Source organism: Macrobrachium nipponense, chromosome 4, assembly GCF_015104395.2.
Source record: "Macrobrachium nipponense isolate FS-2020 chromosome 4, ASM1510439v2, whole genome shotgun sequence".
NCBI lineage: Eukaryota > Metazoa > Arthropoda > Malacostraca > Decapoda > Palaemonidae > Macrobrachium > Macrobrachium nipponense.
Genome location: NC_061100.1, coordinates 123208965 through 123234493, shown reverse-complemented (window position 1 = coordinate 123234493; position 25529 = coordinate 123208965). Strand labels below are relative to the sequence as shown.

Here is a 25529-nt window from a genome sequence, read left to right as displayed (position 1 = left end):
TTTGAGATTATGATGATTTTCGACACTTTTTATGTTGTATTTTTCTATGTTTTTTAGTGACGCCTCATATGCGGAACTAGTTTCTAGCGAATGAATATACTAGTTTACATATAACAGTCCAAAGCGCAAATAATGAAAAAATCATTGCTTGTTTCCAGTAATAATAACAAAACGAAGTTTCTGGTTAGATTACAACGCAAATTTCCAAGTATCCAAAGAGAGACATTATCCAGTAATTTGATCAGAGAGAGAGAGAGAGAGAAAGAGGAGAGATAGAGAGAGCGAGAGAGAGAGAGAGAGAGAGAGAGAGAGAGAGAGAGAGAGAGAGAGAGAGGCGTATTCCGACGCTCCGAGTTAAGGACAGAAGTGTTCGTTTCGTTAAATGGCCTCTGACTCATGCCAGTAAATGTTTTGTTGATACTAATAATATAAGCCTATTTAAAGATACGTTTACTTTAATTAGTCTATATGATACGTAAATAGTAATCAACTGTTCTTGTAGCCCTCAATATTTGGCAAAATCGAAGTATCCAAAGAGAGACATTATCCAGTACGTAATTTGATCAGAGAGAGAGAGAGAGAGAGAGAGAGAGAGAGAGAGAGAGAGAGAGAGAGAGGAGAGAGAGAGACGCTTTGGCAACAATGGTCTCGGGGGTTTTTATAGCTTCCTTCTGCTTGATGATCGTGGATATTGAAGAAGGATTTCGACCATACTCGTTTGCCAAATCGACGATACGAACGCCACGTTCATGCTTTGCTATAATTTCATGTTTTGCTTCCATCGAAATCATTTTCTTGGTTGGGTTTTTTCTTATCACCTGCTTTGTCTTTAGCTTTGAGACCCATGGTTAATAATAAAATAGACAAAATACACGAAAAATAGGCGCAAATACAACGAACTAAACAACGACGTTGTTAACATGCAGCACCAACAAACAAACAGACTGAACGCCATTTATCGGTCGCCTATACAACTAACACTCATCGCAAAATCGTATCTCAAATATTTCGTTGTATATCAAAGCTTGTATTTTCGCAAATTTTCTGTTGTATCTCAAAAACATTCGTATATTAGGGCATCGTATGTCAAAGTTTCCAATGTTAATTTGATCAGAGAGAGAGAGAGAGAGATGGAGAGAGAGAGAGAGAGAGAGAGAGAGAGAGAGAGAGAGATAGACGCTTTGGCAACAATGGTCTCGGGGATTGACGTAACGTTTATTGAACAGATAGGACAGAGAAGTGTTCGTTTCATTAAACGGCCTCTGACTCATGGCAGGAAATGTTTTGTTGATACTACTAATATAAGCCTATTTAAAGAACACTTTACTTTAATTAGTCTATATGATACGTAAATAGTATCAGCTGTTCTTGTAGCCCTCAAGATTTTGCAAAATCACTCCAGGTTGTACATAAAACTTCAAGAATGTAGTGTCACCAGAGGATTACAATAGTTTTTTACCTTCAAGAACCAGCATTCTTTTATGAAAATAACTCCAGGTTGTACATAAAAAAACTACAGGAAACAACATGTAGTGTAACCAAAGGATTACAAGTAAGGTTTATAACTTTTTTATTAGTTTAAGACATATTTCCAAGCGTCGTTCCGGCTTACGACGATTTTCGGCTTACGACTTGTCTCAAGAACGGAACCCCCGTCGTAACCCGGGACTGCCTGTATGCATCTTGAAGATCCAGGGATACCATCCAGTCCCCTGGACGAAGAGCAGAAAGTACAGAGGAAGAAGTCTCCATCGAGAACTTCTTGATCACAAAGAAGTTCAGCGCACTTACGTCCAAAACCGGCCTCCACCCGCCCGAGGCTTTGGGTACCAGGAATAGACGGTTGTAGAAACCTGGTGAATGGAGATCTTGAACCGGTTCTATTGCCCTCTTCTGCAGCATAAGTTCTACTGCTTGCAGGAGAGCTTGACTTCTTGACAGGATCTTTGTATCTCGCCGTTAACTCCCTTGGAGTTTCTTGTTAAGGGAGGATATTCCCTGAAGGGGATGAGGTATCCTCTCTCGAGGATAGAGAGGGTCCAGCTGTCCGCCCCTCTCTGCGCCCAGACTCTGGCAAAGTTCGAAAGTCTGGCGCCTACAGCTATCTGGAGGACTTCTTCTTCATTTTGCCTTCCCGGCAGGTCTCCTGGAAGGTCTTCCTCTGGTGTCCGGTCTCCTACCTCTAAAAGGGGTTCTTGAGGAGGAAGAGGCTCCTCGAAAGGGCTGCTGAAGAGGTGCTTTCTCCTTCTTTTGAAAGGGAACAGCAGGCTTGAACCTCTTTGCTGATTGTGTCAGTAGATCCTGCGTAGCCTTACCAGCTAAGGATTTTGCTATATCCCTCACCGTGTCCTGTGGGAAGAGGTGGTTAGATAGTGGAGAATATAGCAAGGCCGACCTCTGCAGAGGAGAGACTGACTTGGACAGGAAAGAACCGTACACTGATCTCTTTTTAATACTCCCGATCCAAAAAGGGCAGCCACTTCCACCGAACCGTCCATCACCGCTCTGTCTAAACAAGACAATACACTCGAGAGTTCCTCCATACTGACAAATTCGGGATCTTGGGCTCTCTTCGCAAGGGCTCCCAGAGCCCAGTTCATAAAATTGAACACTTCTAGTGTCCTGAAGAGGCCCTTTAGGGATGATGTCTAGTTCAACATATCCCCCAAGTCACTTTTGCTGAGAGTAGAGCGCGCCTCCTTGAAGAATCGACTAAGGAAGCGTAATCTGCATCTGCGGATGAAGGCAGTCCTAAGCCCATAGGCTCCTGGGTATCGTACCATCTTCCAGGTTTACCCGTCAGCTTTGAAGGAGGGCATGAAAAAACAGAATCCGCCCTGGGTTACGACGCTTGTTCCGAGGTTACGACGCTGACGCTTCCGACGCTCCGAGTTTACGACGCTTTTAAAAAACACATACTATGATAAGATAAGAATCCTTTATAGTTTAGCACAGTCTCTCTCTCTCTCTCTCTCATCTCTCTCTCTCTCTCTCTCTCTCTCTTTGTATTTTCCAACGAAAATAATCACTATAACTCATTTTCTCTCTCTCTCTCTCTTCTCTCTCTCTCACTCTCTCTCTCTCTCTCTCTCTCTCTCTCTCTCTCTCTCCTACAAAGATATGTTTTTAGTATGATAAATAAATGATTTTACTATTTTCAAATATTAATATTAATTTATACAGCAATATATCAATTCATAATAAAGAAACACCATAGTGAATTAGTAAGATTTTTAGCTTATATTTAAAAAATTATGGAAGAATGAAGGAAATCCCAGTCTTCTTGAAGTAACTTCCAGTAACCTTTTGGAGATCCAGGTACTAAAACTGTCAGCTATATATCAAGTTCTGTGACAGCCACGAGGGGGAAGAGCTAGGGGAGAGCTGCAGTGTTGCAATCACGTGGTCCTGACATTTTCCTCTCTCTCTCTCTCTCTCTCTCTCTCTCTCATCATCTCTCTCTCTCTCTCTCTCTCTCTCTCTCTCTCTCTCATTACTGAGACTCAAGATTTTTTATGTACTTGTACTATTTGTTTTTTAAATACTTTCAAATAATAATAATAATAATAAAAATAATAATAATAATAATAATAATAATAATAATAACTGTAATTACAAAATTCATATGTGATAGTATTTTAAAGAAATACAATACGTACTAATCTATCCATGTCACTTTTAAATTAAGGTTAACCGGTCTCTTCCAATCTCTCTTCTCTCTCTCTCGTCTCTCTCTCTCTCTCTCTCCTCTCTCTCTTGCCACACAAGATAATAATGTGTCATACATAGTGGTAACTCCCTCTCTTTCGCTGGAAGCGTTATAAACAGAGAGAGATAAACACTCTCTCTCTCTCTCTTCTCTCTCTCTCTCTCTCTCTCTCTCTCTCTCTCTCTCTTTTACCGAGATGAAAGAATTTTTATGGTACTAGTATGTGAAATGCTTATTGATAATTTCAGTTATTTAATAATAATAATAATAATAATAATAATAATAATAATAATGTGTGCGCCGTGGAGGAGTTGGTTAGGTCTTCATAGACTTAAGTCAAGTTAAGCAACATTGGGCTGGTCAGTCGTTGGATGGGTGACCGCTCTCCTCGGCGTTGATTCCTTGGGAAAGGATCTTTACATAATTTCCTCAGTCTTACTCAGCTGTAAATGAGTACCTATCCCTGGTGGGGTAGGGTCCAGCTATGGGTTAAATAGCAAAACTCAGCAATGATGGAAAGAAATGAAGGATAAACGACAACGACGTAAATGGAACCTCTGGCAACAGAGGAGCTTCGTCCGGCAACCAGGTATTCACCCAATTGAAGGGGAAGACGGTCAGGTACTTGGAGGTCGTCATCCAGCAACTGATCACCACAACGAAAGTAATCAACAGCCTGAGATTTGGAGCTACAGAGGCAAAAAGGAACGAAAAATGGACATGACGAAAGAAATAAGGAAAATATGGAGATGCTACATCAGAAGCAACCCGACGGAGAGAGGTATATAGAAGAAGATTGATCAACATCTTGGAATGAAGAGGATAAAACACCCCCCCAAACAGAGTCAGAGGCTAGGCAGATCAAGTTAAGGAACATAAAGAAAAAGAACTGGTCTCTCCCCAACAGAAAAGAGAAGAACTGGAAAGGGAAACTGGTCACACGACAACAGAATTACAACACGAAGACGAACCTGGAGAGCGATGCCACAGAAGGACGACAAAGGGAGGATGGAAGTATCAAAACAAACGACAGCACGAAGAAACCACTGACGAAACTAACAGAGAGGAACGGAATGGGTAGGAAAAGATTAGACAATGGATGAGTCCAGATACAGAGAGAACAAAGATCCCCACCATGAAAGCCTCAGACAACCCAAGAAATTAAGGGAGAAAACAAAGTGAGGTCAATGAAAATAATTGGGCCTAATACACAACCCCCACCAAGTATCACAGAAAACAAATAACTTGACAATATTGCATGGAGCACGATTAGTCAGCAGAAACTGAATGGTGGGGATTCCGAACACCGAACACCACCGTCACAACCGAAAACCCACAGAAACCAAAACAGCAACCTCCTTGGAAAAGGCGCCTGGAAAAGCAAATCATGGTGGGATGAGATCTGACTTGAGTAAAACTGAAAAAAGAGATGGCAGAAAAAAGGCTAAGAAGCAAGGAAAACAAAAAAAAGGAGGAAACTCAACGAGAAATACAAAGTGACAAGAGAGGGGGTACTAAACAACACAATAGAAGATGTAAAACCAGAGGCCGAAGGCCAAAAGCACACCAAGATCCAACGGTACATGAACAGGAAATAAGGGATACCAACAGAACAAAACTATTCGGAACCAACTCCAGAAAAGACTATAACAGCCAACTAAGATAGGGGAAGACAAACCACCCAGAAATTCCTGGAAGCCAGAAACAAGTAGAGACTCTGCGGGGAAAACATATGGAAGTCAATCCGGTTATCACCACAACCAAAACGATGCAACATGGCTCCAGGAAGTCAGGAAGAAGAACAGGGAGAATAGAAAAACAAAGATTCACAGAGATCACGACAGACACCAGTCAGGACACCCCAACTAAAGAAAATGCCAAACTGGAAAACCCCAGGTCCCGATGAAAAGTCCATGGGATACCTGGCTCCAAAAACAACTCAAGGCCCTACACCCCACGAATAGCAAGAACAAAACTCCAGCGATTGGTATCTTCAAATCACCAAGCACCCAAATGGATTGAACCACAGGAAGAACATCCTTAGTACAAAAAGACAAGAGGTAAGGGAAATCAAATTAGCCAGTAACTACAGGCCTACCCCTGCCACCCTGATACCAATATGTGGAAGTGGTACGAACCAGGTATCATCAGTGAAAGGCTATACAACTACCTAGAGGAGACACAAACACCATCACCCCTACCAACAGAAAGGCCTGCAGAAGGAAGTGGTAGGGGCAACAAAAGAACCAGCACTCCTGAATAGACAAAAATGGTAATGAAGAACAGGTAAGGAGGAAGGAAAAAAACCAACCTAAGCAGCATGGATAGACTATAAAGAAAGCCTTCGACATAGATACCACCACACCCATGGCTAATAGAATGCCTGAAAATATATGGGGCAGAGGTAAATTAAAATACCATCAGCTTCCTCAAAAAATACAATGCCGCAACTGGGAATACAATAAACTTAAGCAAAACTGGAATAAGACTAGCAGAGCGTTAATATCAGGAGAGAGGGATCTTTCAGGAGGGGCGACTCACTGTCCCCACTAACTCTGTTCGTAGTAGCCATGATTCCCCCATGACACAAAAAGTACTACAGAAAGATGGATTGGCCGGGTACCACCAACTCAAGAAAAAGAGGCCAACAAAATCAACCAGTCTGATTGTTCATGGACGACATCAAGCTGTATGGTAAGAGCATCAAAAGGAAATAGATACCCTAATACCAGGAAACTGTAAGGATTGTATCTGGGGACAAATCAGAATGGAGTTTGGAATAGAAAAATTGCCGCCTTAGTTCAACCCATGCCCAAAAAGGCAAAGTAACGAGAAACTGAAGGGGATAAAGCTACCAGATGGGAGCAAACATCAAAAACAACATGAATGGACAGGTACACATAAAACCTGGGAATAATGGGAAGGATGGGAGATATAAAAACACCAGAGAATGAAGGACACGATTCAGGAAAGAATTATATGCAGGAGATCAAGGCGATATCCCAAGGTTCTCAAAACTCAATGGAGGAAATATGATAAAAGCCATAAAACACATGGGCCCCCCCCCCAGTGCCAGTAATCAGATACAGCGCAGTGGAATAGTGGAATGGACGAAGGGCAGAACTCCGGGCAGCATAGATCAAGAAAAACCATGGAAAACAAAATGACAATACAAACCAAAAAGCACTACACCCAAATGACGCAAATACGGACAGACCTATAACATAACACGAAAGGAAAGGAGGGAGAGGACTACTAAGTATAGAGGGAACTGCGTCAACATTGGAAAACAAAAAAAAGAGCACTGGGGCAATATCTGAAAACCAGTTGAAGACGAGGGTCTTAAAGAAGTGCCATGGGAAGAAGGTAACTAATAAAAGTAGACGAAGACCCAGAAAATAAATTACAGAGACGGAGGAAAGAAACAAAGAGGAGAACAGAGGAACCTTTTTGGCACCAAAAACCAAAAACAAAACCAATGCACGGACAATACATGAGACAGATCTAAAGAACCTCTAGCCAGACGATGACAATTGGCAATGGCTACAGCAGGGGAAGAGCTTAAAGAAGGAAACTGAAGGAATTGATAACAGCGGCACAAGACAAAAAGAGGCCCTAAGAAACCAGATATGTTCAAAGTCACGATAGAACGGAAATAACATCTCTCCCATATGTATGGAAGTGCAATACGAAACCAAAAACGAAACCCATAAACCACATAGCAAGTGAATCGCCCAGGCACTTGCACAGAAACCAGTTACACCAAAGAGGTCATGATTCCCAGTGGTCAAAAGCCCTCCACTGGAGGGCCTGTGCAAGAAACATCAGCTACCTTGCAGTAAATAAGTGGTACGAGCACCAACCATGAGGGAGTGATAGAAAACGATCAGGCAAAGATCCTCTGTTGGGACTATGGTATCAGAAACGGATAGGGTGATACGTGCAAATAGACCAGACGTGACGTTGATTGGACAAAAATCAAGAAGAAAGTATCACTACTCATTGATGTAGCAATACCAATTGGGACAACCAGAGTTGAAGAAGTAAAGAAAGGGAAAAAATGGATAAGTATCAAGGATCTGAAAATAGACAAATAAGAAGGATATGGGATATGTCCAGCCAGTGGAAAGCGTACACCATAAATCATAAGGAGCACTAGGCACGATCCCAAGAATTTTGATCCCTGAAAAGGAATCTAGAAAAAACTAGAGGCTGAAGTAGATCCAGGTTCTCATGTCAGAAGTGTGTGATCCTAGAAACGGCACCCACATAGTAAGAAAAGTGATGGAACTCCTAAGGGAGGCAAGGATGCAACCCCGGAACCCCACCACTAAGTAAATACCAGCCCAGACGAATTTAGAGGACTGTGGATAGAGCACAAAAAAAAAAAAAAAAAAAAAAAAAAAAATAAAAAAAAAAAAAAAAAAAATAATAATAATAGAATAAATAATAATCAATAATAATAAAACTTTGAATTACACCAAATTCATAATGGTCGTATTTTAAAGAGATGAACAAAAATGACCCTTTCCAAGTTTCATCTTGTAAGGAGAATCCCTTAGCTGGAGATGGAGAGAACCTTTTTATGGTAGAATGCACATGTTTATTATATTTTCCAAAATAATAAAATAATGATAATAAATTAATAAATAGAAAGTTAGTAACTAATACGATTACCTAATTTCAAAAGAAAATTCTTCCCTTCCCTTTGTCTTTTTCTGGTATCCAATTTACCCCCACCGTCAACTCGAGTGACACTCAAATAAAAAAAAATCAGTATTATTATTTGAAAATATAACAATGCCATACAATGGTCAACGAATGTTTAATGGTTTTATGTAATCTCTATCTCTCTCTCATCTCTCTTCTTCTCTCTTCTCTCTTCTCTCATCTCTCTCTCTCCTCTCCCGCCACACTATCAAAAGGATATTGCCACAAATAGAGAGTGTACAAAGGTCCTTTACAGCTAGAATAGCAAGAAGTTTAAGTGGACCTAGACTACTGGGAAAGGGAAAAACTACAATTCTTAAAAATTAAAATTATTTAGTAGTCCTAAAAGTGAAAGAAGAATGAGAACGCTACAAATGATAAATTCCAGGCATGGAAACAGATAGACAAGGAATAGCAGAAAATATCATGGAAACTAAAAATAAAATTTCAGAAAGAGCAAGCAGGGTAGATTAATTAAAGTGCCCAAAAACTATACCAGGAAAAATAAGGAAAGCACACAGGACATTAATCCACTACGCACCAGCATCGATAAATGCAGACGTCTATTCAATGCTGTTTGACCAGATCATCTGATGGGATAATAATCAGGAGTGGAGTCCCGATCAGATGTGTTTAAGGAATAAGCTCTCAGACAAATATCTAAACTGCATCCCACCCAGCCATCCAAGATTGGGAAGATGCCAAAAATATACCGGAAGATGTACTAGCAACTCTCTGGTAGAACAGTAGAGGTGGCCTCACACTGATGGGACCATGGGGCAACCCGAACAAGATGTAAGGTCTGGTAAGGTAAGGGTAACGGTCTCTCTTCGACTTGAGAATGGAGATCATTTTCATCGGGACGTGTTATTGTAATCAAGTTTATCATTAATATTTTCCAATAATAATACTATAAGTACCAAAATTCAATAATCTGAGTACGTATTTATTTTTAAATTACAATAATCAGTTCCATTTCTCTCTTTTTAAATACTGTAACGGACAAACTCTATCTCTCTCTCTCTCTCGTCTCGCCACCAAGATACTGTTGCTCATACATTTGGTGTTTTCTATTCCTTCCTTTTATCTCTCTCGCTCTCAGCAAAGAACTGATGAGACAGAACAAACAAAAATTAATTGCACAGGGTGCCTCTCATTCTCTCTTCTCTGGAGAAATAGTATGTTAATGTTTATGGGAAGGGGGAAAAAGTTGCCTACAGGACGTTCATTTCAATACCTATTGAAACCTAAGGGAACGTTATTTCTCTCTCTCTCTCTCTCCTCGCTCTCTCCTCTCATCGCTCTCTCTATTCTCTCTCTCTCTTTTGTTATTTTTAATGAAAATATACAGTAATTTGTGGAATACAACAGTGTTGCACATGAAAAAAAGTAAATTAGTGAGAATTTTAGAGATACGGTCCCTAAGAAAAAAATTGCTAAATTAGTAGAACTGAAATTTTCCCTGTGGGAACATGGTTTTCCAAGGAAACCGTCCCCCCGTTTTACCGGCTTATGACGATTTTCGGGTACGACGCGTCTTAAGAAACCGGAACCCCGTCGTAACCGCCCAGGGGACCGTCTGTATATTATAATATATATAATATATATATATATTATTATATTATTATATTATTATTAATAGTATATATCTTAAATAATTATATATATATATATAATTATATATATGTATATCTTATTATATAAAGTTATATATATTATATATATATATAATAATATTAATATATATATAAATAAAGTTTTTTGCCACGAAGGAAAAATGAAAAGCGAGATAGCCGAAGTACTTTTGGTCCTGTTTGGACCCTTTACTGAGGCAAACTGATTTTACAGAGGACAACATAGTCAAAATAAGGCTTAATATCCAAACTGACATGTCTAAAGACAAGGGAGACAAGTCCACCTGAGGATGAAGCATAGAAGGGCTTTTCTTTATTAAACACAAAATGTTGTTCAATTGTTGTTGAACAGACACAAAAGAATGGTCTTCTACTATGGGACCTCTGTCGTCAAACAAGGATTGGCAGTTGATGGGTGCTCGGGAGACAAGCCGAACTTAGGAGCTGTAGCTCTCGTGCGTAATTTGGCTTCGGGAGCCAATGAGCTCTCTGGCACTAGTGGACGCTCATACACCTCCATGAGCACTGGCGCCGAGTAACTTTCATGTGTAGAAGAAGGATCTGGCACCATAAACTGTTCTGGCTCCAACAGGCACTTGATGGAAGCAGAAGACTCGGGAAACACTGAGTATGCTGGTGCCAATGGGCGCTTATGGGCTCGAGAGAATTCCACGGAAGAGGAATGATCCAGTTCTGGGCACACAGCCACTTTCTTAAAGGACAGAGTATGCTCCCGAGTGACAGATGGGAGCTCAACTGAGGACAAGTTCCTGGAAGAAGAGCACTTATGAGTGGGAGCAAGACACTTCTTTGAATACTGTCCTTCTAACTCTGGATGGTCATGCGAGAAACTTTTGGGGCTATCCCAAAAACTGCAGGATGTTTGTTGCTCTTATGGAGGTTCTCTAAACCTTTTAACGGTTAATGTGGAGAAGAAACTTCCTTGCCATGTCTTTTCAAAGGAGATGATTCGTCCAGAAAACACCATTGCCGCCTTGGACTGGATTCGCCAGAACTAAATGAACAGGACAAAAGACTCCTCACTGCCATAAACGCCTTTCCAGTGGTGCTCTGTCATAAGCTGGGACGCAATAACAGATCCAACCGAGGGGACGACTTTACATCAAGAAACTGTTATCCCTTTTTAAATAATCCAACTACCTATTCACAGTTAAGACTAAGAATTTGCTATGTAACTTTTAGCTTTGTGATGATGTCTAATCTTGAAGTCAGTCTGCATCTTTTTCCATAACCATTTTTATAAAAAAACAATTGCTCTGGTCTTTTCTATAGAGAACTAGAAATCTACTGATGAGGTGCATGTGCTTACTTTCATGATAATATTTCTATGAAAATACAGTAATTAGTGAATATTTCTCTAAGAAAAATAATGTGTATAAATGTTCCATAGAAAAATCTGCAAATAGGTCCACAAATCTAGAACAGCAAATAGGCGGGGGTCGACTGTACATGGTAAACAAATATGTAATAGCAACATAGAACATGAACGCAGAGAAACAAATGACATTCAACATGTTTCCACTAGTAACTCTACTTGCAAAATGGCTTTGTATTTCAAATGAGACTTGGGACGTCACTTTTGTTGGAGGACATCATGGTAGTGCAACTACTACCGAACTATGTGTGTACAGTACATACAAATACATCTCTTCTTAATAATAGACACTTTTCATACTAAAAAAGAAACTAATTTTTCTAACTTACACTTAGGAAAGCTGGAATACTGCAGACCTCCATATAAAGTATACACTTAAGTTGCCTACTAAAGTTTCAAAGAAATTAAAATATACTCGCCTCAGGAATGGAGACTGAGTGAACTACTTTTCGTGGTGGCTTCCATCTTTTCTCTCTGGTCTTCTTGTTATAGTAGAACTGTCTTTTAGTTGTTTCATCATAATATTCACCCCACTCATCAAAGAGTGCTCTTTGAGGGCTGATTTTTGGTGAAGAGGGAAACTGTAAATGGGGGAAAACAGAATAAAATAAATAGTACAATAATGTATTCAAATAAAAATATAAGTTATTCCATGTCACTGAATATTCAGATGCTATAGATTTGCAAAGATAAGGCATCAATACATATACAATTTCATTAATTGAGACCCGAAAAAATGTGCAAACAATGCAAAAACAAATTATTTAATTTTAAACAATTAATTTCACATTGTATGTTTTTGAAACTAAAATTATTAGAGTGGGATATCTCAAGGGTAGTCTATACTTTATAGCTAGTAAAAGTGAACACCACTAATTTCTTAATACAATAATATAAATTTATTGCAAATTTAAAAATTATGAGTAGGATATTGTTAGGCTCAAGAGTGTAGTCTATACTTTATAGCTAGTAGAGGTGAACATCATTAATCTCTCTATACAGTAATATAAAATTTATTGCAAATTTTATCTAACTCATCTGTAAGTCATTATCTACAGTACTGTTCATGCACTATTATATTTGTGGAATGCATACTCTAAAGTAAAATCCAACAGGAGTATCCTAGATAATAATATTCTTCCAAAATTAAACATTTACAAAGGCAAAATGATATTGTTATGATACAATAAAGTTTCATACATACTTACCTGGCAGATATATACATAGCTAAGACTCCGTCGTCCCCGACAGAAATTCAAATTTCGCGCCACTCGCTACAGGTAGGTCAGGTGATCTACCGGCCTGGCCTGGGCGGCAGGACTAGGAACCATTCCCGTTTTCTATCATATTTTCTCTCTTCCACCTGTCTCCTGCGGGGAGGCTGGGTGGGCCATTAATCGTATATATCTGCCAGGTAAGTATGTATGAAACTTTATTGTATCATAACAATATCATTTTCATACAATCAACTTACCTGTCATATATATACATAGCTGATTGGCACCCTTTGGTGGAGGGTAAGAGACAGCTACTTATGGAATAGACAGGTAAACAACATATGTTGTAGGTATAAAATAAAACCTTGGTTCCTACCTGATAGGTGGTAGACTTCGTGGGTGTTTGCCCAGTAGTCTGCATCACCTCAAGAAACTTTAGCGAGATATATGATCTATGGCCAAGAGTTCTTGTGGGTCTGCCGATGGGGTCTTATCCACTTACTCAGCAGAGCCTGAAAGGACATTGTCAATGGGTGCTGATCCACTTATATGACAATACACCTTATGAAGGAGCATACAACCAATCCCGACCACCTGATCCTAACCACATGTTAGAAATAAAGATTGTTCCGAGTTATCCCCCGAACTCTTCACAACAACCATAACTCAAAAAACACAATACGCACACATACATAATTTTCAAAAAATTTTTTTTATACTCATCTAATTAGATATCACAAGAGTTTCTTACTGAACAACAGAGACGGCCGCCCGTGCAGCACCAAGTCCTTTTTGTTAGAAGAGACTCTAGAACATATCTAAAAAGAAGGTAAGTAGTATATACTTAAGGATTGGTGTTTGGCTCCCCATACCCAGGATCGTATCCGCCGATACGAAAGGACCCAGAGAAAACATTTCTCATAGGTCACGAACGTCTCTCAGTAAAGAGATGCAAATACTGAGTTGCATCTCCAAAATGTTGTATCTATGATGTTTTTAAGTGACATATTCTTCTGAAATGAGAGAGACGTCGCTACTGCTCTCACTTCATGAGCTTTCACTCTTAACAGTCGGAACTCTTCGTCAGGACAGATCTTATGCGCGTCTGTAATGACCTTTCTCACAAAGAATGCCAGAGCATTCTTGGACATCAGTCTTGTGAGGTCTTTTACCGCGCACCAAAGACCTTGCCTAGAGCCTCCCATCTGGTGCTTTCTCTGAAGGTAGAATTTCAGAGCTCTTACAGGACATAGAGACCTCTCTGCTTCTCTGCCTACGAGACTCGATAAGCCTTTAACTTCGAATGACTTAGGCCAGGGATTCGTGGGATTCTCGTTTTTAGCTAAAAACAGGGTTTTAAACGAGCAAATAGCTGAGTCTCCCTTGAATCCTACTTTATCCTGTAGAGCATGTAATTCACTAATTCTCTTTGCCGTAGCTAAAGATAATAGGAATAGGCATTTCCTAGTGGATGTCTCGAACGACGCCAGATGAGGAGGTTCGAACCTTTCGGATGACAGGAACTTGAGTACCACGTCTAGGTTCCAGTTAGGAGGGACCGGTTCCTTAGACTTTGAAGTCTCAAAGGACCTTATGAGATTGTGGAGATCCTTGTTATCTGCCAGATCTAATCCTCTATTCCTGAAGACTGCCGAAAGCATACTTCTGTATCCCTTTATTGTGGATACAGCTAGATGAGATTCTTCTCTCAGGAATAGAAGGAAATCCGCAATTTCCGCTACAGAGGTAGTGGAGGAGGACAACTTCTTAGTTCTGCACCACCTTCTAAAAACCTCCCACTTGGACTGATATACTTGTCTAGTGGAGGTTCTGCGGGCTCTCGCGATCGCGCTTGCAACTTTATGAGAAAACCCTCTCGCTCTGACGAGTCTTTCGATAGTCGAAAGGCAGTCAGAGCGAGAGCGGGGAGGTTTTGATGATACCTCTGGAAGTGTGGCTGTTTGAGAAGATCCATCCTTCTTGGGAGGGATCTGGGAAAATCTACCATCCACTCCACCACCTCCGTGAACCAGTCTTGAGCCGGCCAAAAGGGGGCTATCAATGTCATCCTCGTCCCCTTTGAAGCCACAAACTTTTTCAGCACTAGTCCCAGGATTTTGAACGGAGGAAAAGCGTAGCCGTCTACGTGAGACCAGTCTAGCAGGAAGGCGTCTACCATCAGAGCTCTGGGGTCTTCCACGACCGAGCAAAAGACTGCCAGCCTTTTGGAGATGAACGTGGCGAAGAGATCCACATGAGGAGTACCCCCAGAGACCAGAGATCTTGACACACATCTTTCGTGTAGGGTCCACTCTGTGTGAAGGACCTGGTTCCTCCTGCTGAGCCTGTCTGCCCTCACATTCCTTTCTCCCTGAACGAACCTTGTAAGTAGGGAGATGTTCCTCTGAGACGTCCAAAGTAGAAGATCTTTTGCCAAGTTCGTAAAGGAACAAGGAGTGAGTCCCTCCATTGTTTCCGAATGTAGGCAAGTGCTGTGGTGTTGTCCACATTTACTTGAACTATTTTGTTCGAAACAAGAGGTTCTAGACTCTTCAGAGCCAGGTGTACGGCGAAGAGCTCTTTGCAGTTTATGTGCCCAGACACCTGTGCTGCTTCCCAGGTGCCTGACACTTCCTTCGAGCCTAATGTTGCTCCCCAACCTTTCTCCGAAGGCGTCGGAGTACAACACTAGGTCTGGGTTCTGGATTTTTAGAGAGATTCCTTTGTTCTCCTTCAGAGGGGCAACCACCATTCCAAGTGCGGTCTCATCTCCACTGGAATGGGAAAGGCGTCTGAAAGATGTTCCGGTCTTCCAACTCCAAGACCTCTTGAGGAAGAATTGAAGCGGACGAAATGAAAGTCTTCCTAGAGGGAAGAACTGTTCGAGCAGGAAAGGTCCCGAGAAGGCTCAGCCATTCCCTCGCCGACATCTGTTCCTTCCCAAGAAGAGAGAGACTTTCTGCAAACCTTTTTGCGATTTTCTCTTGCGAGGAAATACTCGAAAACCTCCCCGAGAATCCATCTGAATCCCCAGATAGACTAAGTTCTGTCTGGGGGTCAGCTGTGACTTCTCGAGGTTTCACGAGTAATCCCAACGATCTGATCAGGTTTAATGTCAACGTAAGGTCCTCCAAGCACTGTCTCTCTGATCTGGCCCTGATGAGCCAGTTGTCCAGATACAGAGAGATATTTACACCTTTGAGGTGAAGAAACCTCGCCACATACTTCATCAGGCTTGTGAAGACCTGAGGAGCTGTGGAAAGGCCGAAACACAAGGCTCTGAACTGAAAGATCCTTCCCCCGTCATGAACGGAGGTACTTCTTCGATGAAGGGTGGATCGGGACGTGAAAATAGGCGTCCTGGAGATCCAGAGACACCATCCAATCTCCTTGTCGCATGGCCGCAAGGACTGAGGCAGAAGTCTCCATCGAGAACTTCTCCTTCTGAACAAATTTGTTCAGAGAGCTGACGTCTAGTACTGGTCTCCAACCTCCCGAGGCCTTCGCAACCAGAAAAAGGCGATTGTAAAACCCCGGGGAGTTTTGATCCAGTACTAGCTCTATCGCTCTCTTGTCCCACATCTGATCCACCATCAAAACGAAGAGTATCCCTCAGCACAGGATCCTTGTACTTGGCTGACAGTTCCCGCGTGTTGAAGTCAGGGGAGGACTGTCCAGGAAAGGATAAGATATCCTTTCCTTATTACAGACATTGATGAAGCGTCTGTGTTGATACGTTGCCCAGGACTCCACAAATCCCAGGAGCCTGGCACCTACTGGTGCTTGGAGGAGAGAAGCATCACTTTCCCTTTTTAAAGGGACAAAAGGCAGACCTACCTCTCTTCTCAGGAGCCTTCCTTCTTGCGGGAGCTCTGGAGGTCGGGCCACCTCGAAAAGGCTGAACTGACGTACTCGGTCCTTTCTTTTCCGTTGCAGTAGCAGGTTTTGGTCTTCTTCCTAGCTGACTGGGTAAGAAGGTCTTGAGTCGCCTTCTCAGTTAATGAACGAGAAAATGTCCCTCACTAACTGAGAAGGAAACAAAAAGTCCTGATAAAAGGAGAAGTACAGTAGAGCTGCCCTTTGAGAGTGGGAGACAGCTTTCGTCAAAAGGGCACTAAAGACTGTCCTCTTCTGAAGAAGACCTGCTCCAAATAAAGAGGAGATCTCAAACGAACCATCCTGTACCGCTTTGTCAATACAAGACAGAATACACAGAAGGACTTCTGGGTCGAGTCCTTCCGAATCATGGGCCTTCTTGGACATCACCCCAAGGGACCAATCTAAGAAGTTGAAAACTTCTAATACATGGAAGAGTCCCTTGAGGAGATGATCCAGCTCTGAAATGCCCCAAGTCACATGGGCAGAGTTCAAACCTTGCCTTCGAGATGCATCGACTAAGGTTGAAAAGTCCGCTTCTGCCGAAGACGGAAGAGAAATGCCCATATTCTCTCCCGTCTGATACCAAATGCCCCGTTTACCAGCGAGTCTCGCTGGGGGCATGCAGAAGACCGTTCTGACCAACTCCTTGTTCTTTGACTCCATCCAAGAATTTAAAGAATGAGAGAGCCCTCTTCATGGAAAAAATGGCGGGCTTCATTCGAAGAAAAGACGAAGACTTCTTCGCCTTTGCGCTCGAGAACAGAGAGCGCGGAGAAGGAGGAGCGGCAGGGTCAAATCGTCTCCATATCTTCCAGAAGCAGGGCTGTTTAAAACTTTATAGTTAGAAAGAAGTCTTCTCTTCCCTGATACTCGTCTTTCGCCGAGTTTTTCCTCCAACTCGGGGTCATAGAGGAGTTTCTGAAGATAAATCAGGAAGTCTTTCCTTTGGGGGAGACAAACTCCTGATAGGAGAGGGACTGAGGGAATGATATTCCTTCCTCTTCAAAGTCTGAGCTTTAAGAGAAGCTTCCTTCTTGGTAGGCGCCAAAAGCCTAGACTTCACTCCATAAACGGATGACGCCTCACGCTTGGATGACGCTTCTCGTCCGCTAAGCGTCCTGGCTGACGCCTCGCGTTTGTCTGATTGTTGACGTCTGGATGACGCCTCGCGCCTGGAAGACGTCTCGCTCTCAACTGGCGTCCTGACTGGCGCCTCGCGCTTATATGACGCTCTGTATGATGCCTCGCGCCTGTAAGACGCCTCACGTCTATCTGGCGTCACGTCTCTGCCATAGGGTTCCCTAGATCTCGATCTAGAAACCGAAACTTCTGCAGTATGTTTGGAAGACGAAGCTTCAAGTCTGCAAGAGCCCTCCTCGTTTAGCAGGAGAGAGAGGACGAGTCTTCTTGATTGGAAGCGAAGCGTCCTTCTTCCGAGGAGGATCTCTCGCTAACACCCCCACCAAAGAGGCTAGCTGTTCTTGTACAGCTAGGAGAATTTTCCTTGAAGTTTCTCCCATGTCATCTTCAATCGGGGGAGAAGTAGAAGGCAAGCGTTCTGCTACGTCCATGTAAGGTGACGCTGACGCCACCTTCGCCTTTTTAACAGACGAAGGAGCTTCATCTGAGAAGCGCTCCGGGCTTGAATCCAATTCAGGTTCTCTCAAATGCCGTTTCAAAGGCCTAGAAAGGTCCGAATCCTTCCACCCTCGTTTAGGTGAGGGAGAGGGAGAGGAGGAGAAACACTCTCGCAGGACGCTTTTTTATAGCGGCCCTGAGCAGCCTGAATCAAAACAGAGCCTGCTGAAGGGACGTCTGACCATTGGGGATTCCCCACGACCTCCTTAAGGCTTTCGACTTTCCTTCTCCTCTGGGCATGGGAGCTTGGAAGAGGTCTAGGCCTGGGAGCGTCGCAGGGACGATCAAACGCCCCCTCCACAACACTGGGAGAACTCACTTCACTGTACATTTCACTTTCACTACCCTTACCTTGTAAGTCCGCCATTTTGGACTTCATCTTATGAATAGTGGCTTTCAGATCGGCGATTTCAGAGGCCGATTCTGAAAGTAAAGCTTGTGAAGTCGACATATAGGGAGAATCCAACTCATCAGGATTAGATATAGGGTCAATTAAAGGCTCAATAGGCCTTGTGCTCACACCTTTCAAACATCTAACCCTATCTCTCTCTAACTTCTTCAAATAAGAAGTTAAAGTCGTCCATTCTTCCGCATTTAATCCCTCACATTCATGACAGGTATTAGTAGAAGAACACTGAAACCCCCTACATTTACGACATACAGTGTGAGGATCAACCGAAGCCTTCGGTATCCTCACCCTGCAGCCTACATTCACACACATTCTCACACTCACATTTGAGTCAGACATACTGAGAAAAATCCAAAAAGCAAGTCCAAAATCAGTCCACAGTAGCGAATGCCAAAAACCACGATCCAGATACGTCACCAAAAAGCCGAGAAACAATGATCAAAGGTTGAAATAAGAATCTAAGTCAGGAGGTAGTAACAACAATGTTGATACCATCGGCGACAGAGAAAATATGATAGAAAACGGGAATGGTTCCTAGTCCTGCCGCCCAGGGCAGGCCGGTAGATCACCTGACCTACCTGTAGCGAGTGGCGCGAAATTTGAATTTCTGTCGGGGACGACGGAGTCTTAGCTATGTATATATCTGACAGGTAAGTTGATTGTATGAAAATATACTGTTTATCTTTCATTATCAGACTTCAAATCCACACATCCTGCAACCTATGAGAATATACAAGAGTATTGCAAAATTTAACAATTAGGAACAATATACATACAGTACAGCTATACTCATAACTCATGCTACATAACCCTGGAAATAAATTCTATTGAATATAATTGAAGAAGGCCTTAACCTCAGAATGGCGTGCGCCGAACCCATCGTAACCTGGGGACTGCCTGTATTTTTATGTTTGTCTATTTGGCTATTTTTTGGTATTTTCCTTTAAACTTTGATATTAATACTGATTTTGAACTGTTTTCTATGTATTTACATGATTTGGAACTGTTTTAGGATGCATTTCCATTGATATTGTTGTTGTTGTTTTTTTTATTATTTTTGATGTTCATATGTATTTTTGGTATTCTATATTTTTTTGGTATTTTCCAATAAACATGGACATTAACCCTCTTACGCCGATTGGACGTATTAAACGTCGAGTCAAAATGTCTCCCGTATGCCGATTGGACGTATCATACGTCGACTCAAAAAAGTTTTTTTTTAATTCGCGGAAAAATACTTTTAGGCCTACCAGCCGAAAACTTTTGAATCACGCGCCTTGTTGGATGCTGGGAGTTCACGAATCAAGGCGTTGTTTTGTTTACAATCGCTACCCAGGCACGCAAGCACAAATTTCTTTCTTATCGCACTAAAAAGTATCAGTGACACATCTCAAAAATGATTTCGTCACTTTGACATAATTTTTGCACCATTTTAAATTATCCGATACATGGAGTATTATATATGAAAATGTGCGCAATTTCATGTAAAATACAACAAAAAAATACTCATGATTGTAGCTTTTACAAGTTTTGAAATATTTTCATATAAATAACGATAAGTGCAAAAATTTCAACCTTCGGTCAACTTTGACTCTACCGAAATGGTCGAGAAACGCAATTGTAAGCTAAAACTCTTATATTCTAGTAATATTCAATCATTTGCCTTTATTTTGCAACAAATTGGACGTCTCTAGCACAATATTTCGATTTATAGTGAATTTATGAATAAACTTTTTCCTTACGTTCTCGCGGTAACTCTTCCGATAAATTTCTTTGTGCGATTGTCCTAATGTTTGCACCATTTTCAATTTGCCATTACATAAAGTTTTATATATGGAAATGTGTGCAATTTCATGCACAATACAACTAAAAACAACTCATGGTTGTAGCTTTTATCAGTTTTGAAACATTTTCATATAAATAACGTTAAGTGCAAAAATTTCAACTTTCGGTCAACTTTGACTCTACCGAAATGGTCGAAAAATGCAATTGTAAGCTAAAACTATTATATTCTAGTAATATTCAATCATTTACCTTTATTTTGCAACAAATTGGAAGTCTCTAGCACAATATTTCGATTTATGGTGAATTTATGAAAAAAACAAAACATTTTCCTTACGTCAGCGCGGTAACTCTTCCGAAAAAATCAGAATTTTTTCGTGCGATTGTCGAAATGTTTGCACCATTTAATATTAGCTGTTACATAAAGTTTTATATATGAAAATGTGCGCAATTTCATGTAGAATACAACTAAAAATGATTGAAGGTTGTAGCTTTTCTCTTTTTTCGAAATATTTGCATATAAATAACGATAAAAAGAAAAAAAAACCACGTTCGGTCAAATTTGACTCTACCGAAATTGTTGAAAAATGCAATTGCAAGCTAAAACTCTTACAATCTAGTAATATACAGTCATTTATCTTCATTTTGAAACAAATTTGAAGTGTCTAACACAATATTTAGAATTATGGTGAATTTATAAAAAAAACTTTCTTTCCCTCCTCCCGCCGATTCGCGGCCGAAAATCTCCGAAATACGTACGTCGCATTATCCTAATATTTGCTCCTTTTCATATTAGCCGTTTTATAGTTTCTTATATGAAAATGTGCGCAAAATCATGAAGAATACAACAAAAAATAATTGAAGGTTGTAGCTTTTCTCATTTCCGAAATATTTGCCTATAAATAAATACAGGCAGTCCCCGGGTTACGACGGGGGTTCCGTTCTTGAGAGGCGTCGTAAGCCGAAAATCGTCGTAAGCCGGAACGACGCTTGGAAATATGTCTTAAACTAATAAAAAGTTATAAAAACCTTACTTGTAAATCCTTTGGTTACACTACATGTCGTTTCCTGTAGTTTTATGTACAGGAACCTGGAGTTATTTTCATAAAAGAATGCTGGTTCTTGAAGGTAAAAACTATTGTAATCCTCTGGTGACACTACATTCTTGAAGTTTTATGTACAACCTGGAGTGATTTTGCAAAATCTTGAGGGCTACAAGAACAGCTGATTACTATTTACGTATCATATAGACTAATTAAAGTAAATGTATCTTTAAATAGGCCTTATATATTAGTATCAACAAAACATTTCCTGCCATGAGTCAGAGGAAACCAAGTTAAATGAAAACGAACACCTTCCTTTTTTGCTCCTGGTCCTATCTGTTTCAGAAAATAAACGTTACGTCAATCCCCGAGACCATTGTTGCCAAAGCGTCTCTCTCTCTCTCTCTCTCTCCTCTCTCTCTCCGGGCTCTCTCTCTCTCATCTCTCTCTCTCTCTCTCTGATCAAATTACATTGGAAACTTGACATAAAAACGATTGGCCCTAATATACGAATGTTTTGAGATATAACAGAAAATTTGCGAAAATACAAGCTTTGATATACAACGAAATATGTTTGAGATACGATTTTGCGATGAGTGTTAGTTGTTATAGGCGACCGATAAATGGCGTTCAGTCTGTTAGTTTGTTGGTGCTGCATGTTAACACGTCCGTTGTTTAGTTCGTTGTATTTGCGCCTATTTTTCGTGTTATTTTGTCTATTTTATTATTAACCATGGGTCTCAAAGCTAAAGACAAAGCAGGTGATAAGAAAAAAAACCCAAGAAAATGATTTCGATGGAAGCAAACATGAAATTATAGCAAAGCATGAACGTGGCGTTCGTATCGTCGATTTGGCAAACGAGTATGGTCGAAATCCTTCTACAATATCCACGATCATCAAGCAGAAGGAAGCTATAAAAAAAACCCCCCGAGACCATTGTTGCCCCAAAAGCAAAGCTCTCTCTCCTTCATCTCTCTCTCTCCTCTCTCTCGTCTCTCTCAATCTCTCTCTCTCTCTCCTCTCTCTCTGATCAAATTACGTACTGGATAATGTCTCTCTTTGGATAACTTCGATTTTGCAAATATTGAGGGCTACAAGAACAGTTGGATTACTATTTTTACGTATCATATAGACTAATTAAAGTAACGTATCTTTAAATAGGCTTATATTTATTAGTATCAACAAAAAACATTTACTGGGGGCCATGAGTCAGAGGCTGTTTAACCCTTAAACGCCGACTGGACGTATTTTACGTCGAGATAATTGTCTGTCGGGTGCCGACTGGACGTATTTTACGTCGACATACAAAACAAAAGTTTTTTTTTTTTAAAAATTCGCGGAAAAATACTTATAGGCCCCACCTACCAGCCTAAAACTTTTGAATCACGCGCCCTTGGGGGATGCCTGGGAGTCCACGGATCAAGGCCTTGTTTTGTTTTGAGCGTGACCCAGTGTGGCGCATAAGCGCGATATCCCTTCTTCTCGCTCCAGCCAGCATCAGTAGCGCACCATCCGAGAGCGATCTTTCCGTGAAAAGCGTGGTTTTTCTGGACTTGTGCGAGACTTTGAGCATTTGTATTGCTACAAGACATTCCTAGAATATGTCTCAACGACGTGTGAACCGTGAAAGGCGCGTTTTAACCCGTCGGAAGGGATCGTGTAAAGGCGAGTTTTGGACATGGATGCTGGCGAGGGCCAAGCACCCAGCATGACCCCCGCGCCTCAAGGCCGTTTCTGTGCGGCCACGTGTGGCTGAAAAGTGGTTTCCGGGAAACACATCGTTTGCCTTTGGGTTACCCCTAGAAAGCATGTGGGGCGTCCTTAGGGGCATTCGTAAGGCATTTGGGGAGGACCTCCACCAAGGGGACAATAGACGAATATCTTTCGGAGCTTGATCGGGCAACATGTCGCAAGTCCTCATTTTGATGGCGGATGGTCATCGAGTGATGAGGACATCAGTAGTCCCGATGAAAGTGGAGGGATGAATATTTTGCCCCCAATGTCCGTCGGAGGCTCACATCCCGAAAGTGAGCTCGAAATTCAGTGCATACGAGGGGGAATCTGAGGGGGGAGGGGGAGGGGGAGGGGAGGGTGGGGGATACGGGCTCAAGTTTTATCGCAGAGGACGATACAGAAAGTGAGGGCCTAAGTGAGGGTTATGGGCCTAACGGGGTGGGGGGGGGGGGTAGTGTGGCAGCGTGCCCGCACCCTGTGCGCAAGTGTTCGCCGCGCACTGGGCACGTAGAAGGTCCGGCTCGTCGCGCCAGCCAATGGTGAAGGTCGGTCGTCGGAGAGTGACGAGGGGTGGACGGAGGCCCCACCCCTCCTAACATGCACCCCTTCACGGCAACCCCTGGGATGACCGTACCAGTACCCCTGACTGTTTTGGATTCATCCAGCTTTTCCCTGACGCGGGAATTGCTGGAATACCTGGTACACGAGACGGTGGACTACGCTCAGGTACTGCCGATATGAGCTGAAGACGACCTTGTCGTATTACTGGCGGGGTTGCAACCTCATTGACATGGCACATTTTTTGGGGCTCCACATTTATTTTGGTTTGCACCCTGCTATCGACGTCAGGCAATATTGGAAGAGAAGTTATTTTTTATGTATGCCGAAATGTGCCTGGCGTTATTGTCCCGTGATAATTTTCCTGGCGATGGACAGGTACTTCAACGCCTTCAACCGAATGGGCCATACCCCGGAATAACAGTGATCGCCTCATTTTGTGCGTACAGTGTTGGATTATATCCGTGAGCGGTGTAGTAATCTCGTGATTCCTGGAAAGAACCTGTCTTTGGATGAGGGGATGATGCCGCCTTACAAAGGACGTCTTAGTATAAAAGTGTATAACCCCAAGAAGCCAAAGAAATATGGTGTGAAATTCTTTCTCATTACCGAGGCCAACACTGGATAACGTTGTGGACTTTTCAGTGTATACCGGGGTATTCTCCACGCTGCGTGACACTGTATTCAACCTTGTGGGACGTTTCCGTAACCAGGGATATCACCTGTTTATGGATAATTTATTATAAACTCGGTATCCCTGGCCCAGGAACTGTATGAAGCAGGTGTTCACGTCAGTGGTACCCTTCGGTTGGTGCGTGGGGCCCCCCCCCGAATGTCCTCAAGAGGTTCGCTAGTCATCCGCAACACCTGGCAAGAGGAGAGACAGAGTGGCGCGGCAAGGGCGCTGTCTTCGTCATCTGTTGGAAGGGTGTCCGACTCGTCCCCATGATTACGACGAGTCATGAACCATCCAAGAAGAGATCGTACAGCGGAAGAAGACACGTCGACAGGGCCGAGTTGTGTTGAGGAGTTCGTACCGAGCGGCCTACTGTCATTGGGCACTACAACAGGCACATGGAGGAGTTGATCTCTTTGATCAGCTCATCCAGTACTATCCCTTCGCCAGGAGAACCAGAAGGTGGACACAGAAGCTCCTCAAATACATCCTTCAGTTGGCCCTCCAAAAAATGCCTACATACTGTACTGTGGGGTACCGCGGTGACAATCTTCCGAGGTTGACCCACGCACAGTTCCTAGAGGTAGCCGGGAATGCCCTCATCAACTTCGATCCCGATGAGTGGCCTTCCATAACTGACCCCCTGCCCCGAGCTGCAGATCTGCCCCTAGAGGAAAGGGCAGATAGGAGGGCCAACTTCGCTCGATGCCTGCCGCCGCCCCTGCTGCCGCCGTCCCTGCTGACGACGCCCCTGCTGACGACGCCCCTCTGCTGACGACGCCCCTGCTGCCGCCACCCCTGCTGCCGCCGCCCCTGCTGCCGCCGCCCCTGCTGACGACGCCCCTGCTGTCGCCGCCCCTGCTGACGACTGCGTCCCGCCGCCCCTGCTGACGACGCCCCTGCCCCTGACGAGCCCCTCTTGCTGCCGGCCCCGCCATCAACCGCTTCTCGTCGGGTAGTGGACCCTGCGTGTCGGCTGCAGCCAGGGAACACATACTGGAGGCCTTAGAAGGGCGAAGGCAGAAACGGTGCCGGGTGTGCCATATGAATGGCAGAAGGAGAGACACCCCGTTCTCTGTCGTCTCTGCAAAGTTTGCTCTTTGCAGGATAGGGGAGTGTGACCGAAAGTATCACACTAAGGTC

General features: G+C 42.6%; 1 protein-coding gene across 3 annotated transcripts in view; it reads right to left on the bottom strand.

Annotated features, from left to right (window-relative positions):
- The window catches only part of LOC135211116 (uncharacterized), a 366483-nt gene that overhangs the window by 193359 nt on the left and 147595 nt on the right, over positions 1 to 25529 (bottom strand). For all 3 annotated transcript variants that reach the window (XM_064244219.1, XM_064244220.1, XM_064244221.1), the window contains one exon: positions 11869 to 12030. In XM_064244219.1, the coding sequence (XP_064100289.1) occupies positions 11869 to 12030 (162 nt within the window). The remainder of the gene's footprint in view (positions 1 to 11868; positions 12031 to 25529) is intronic.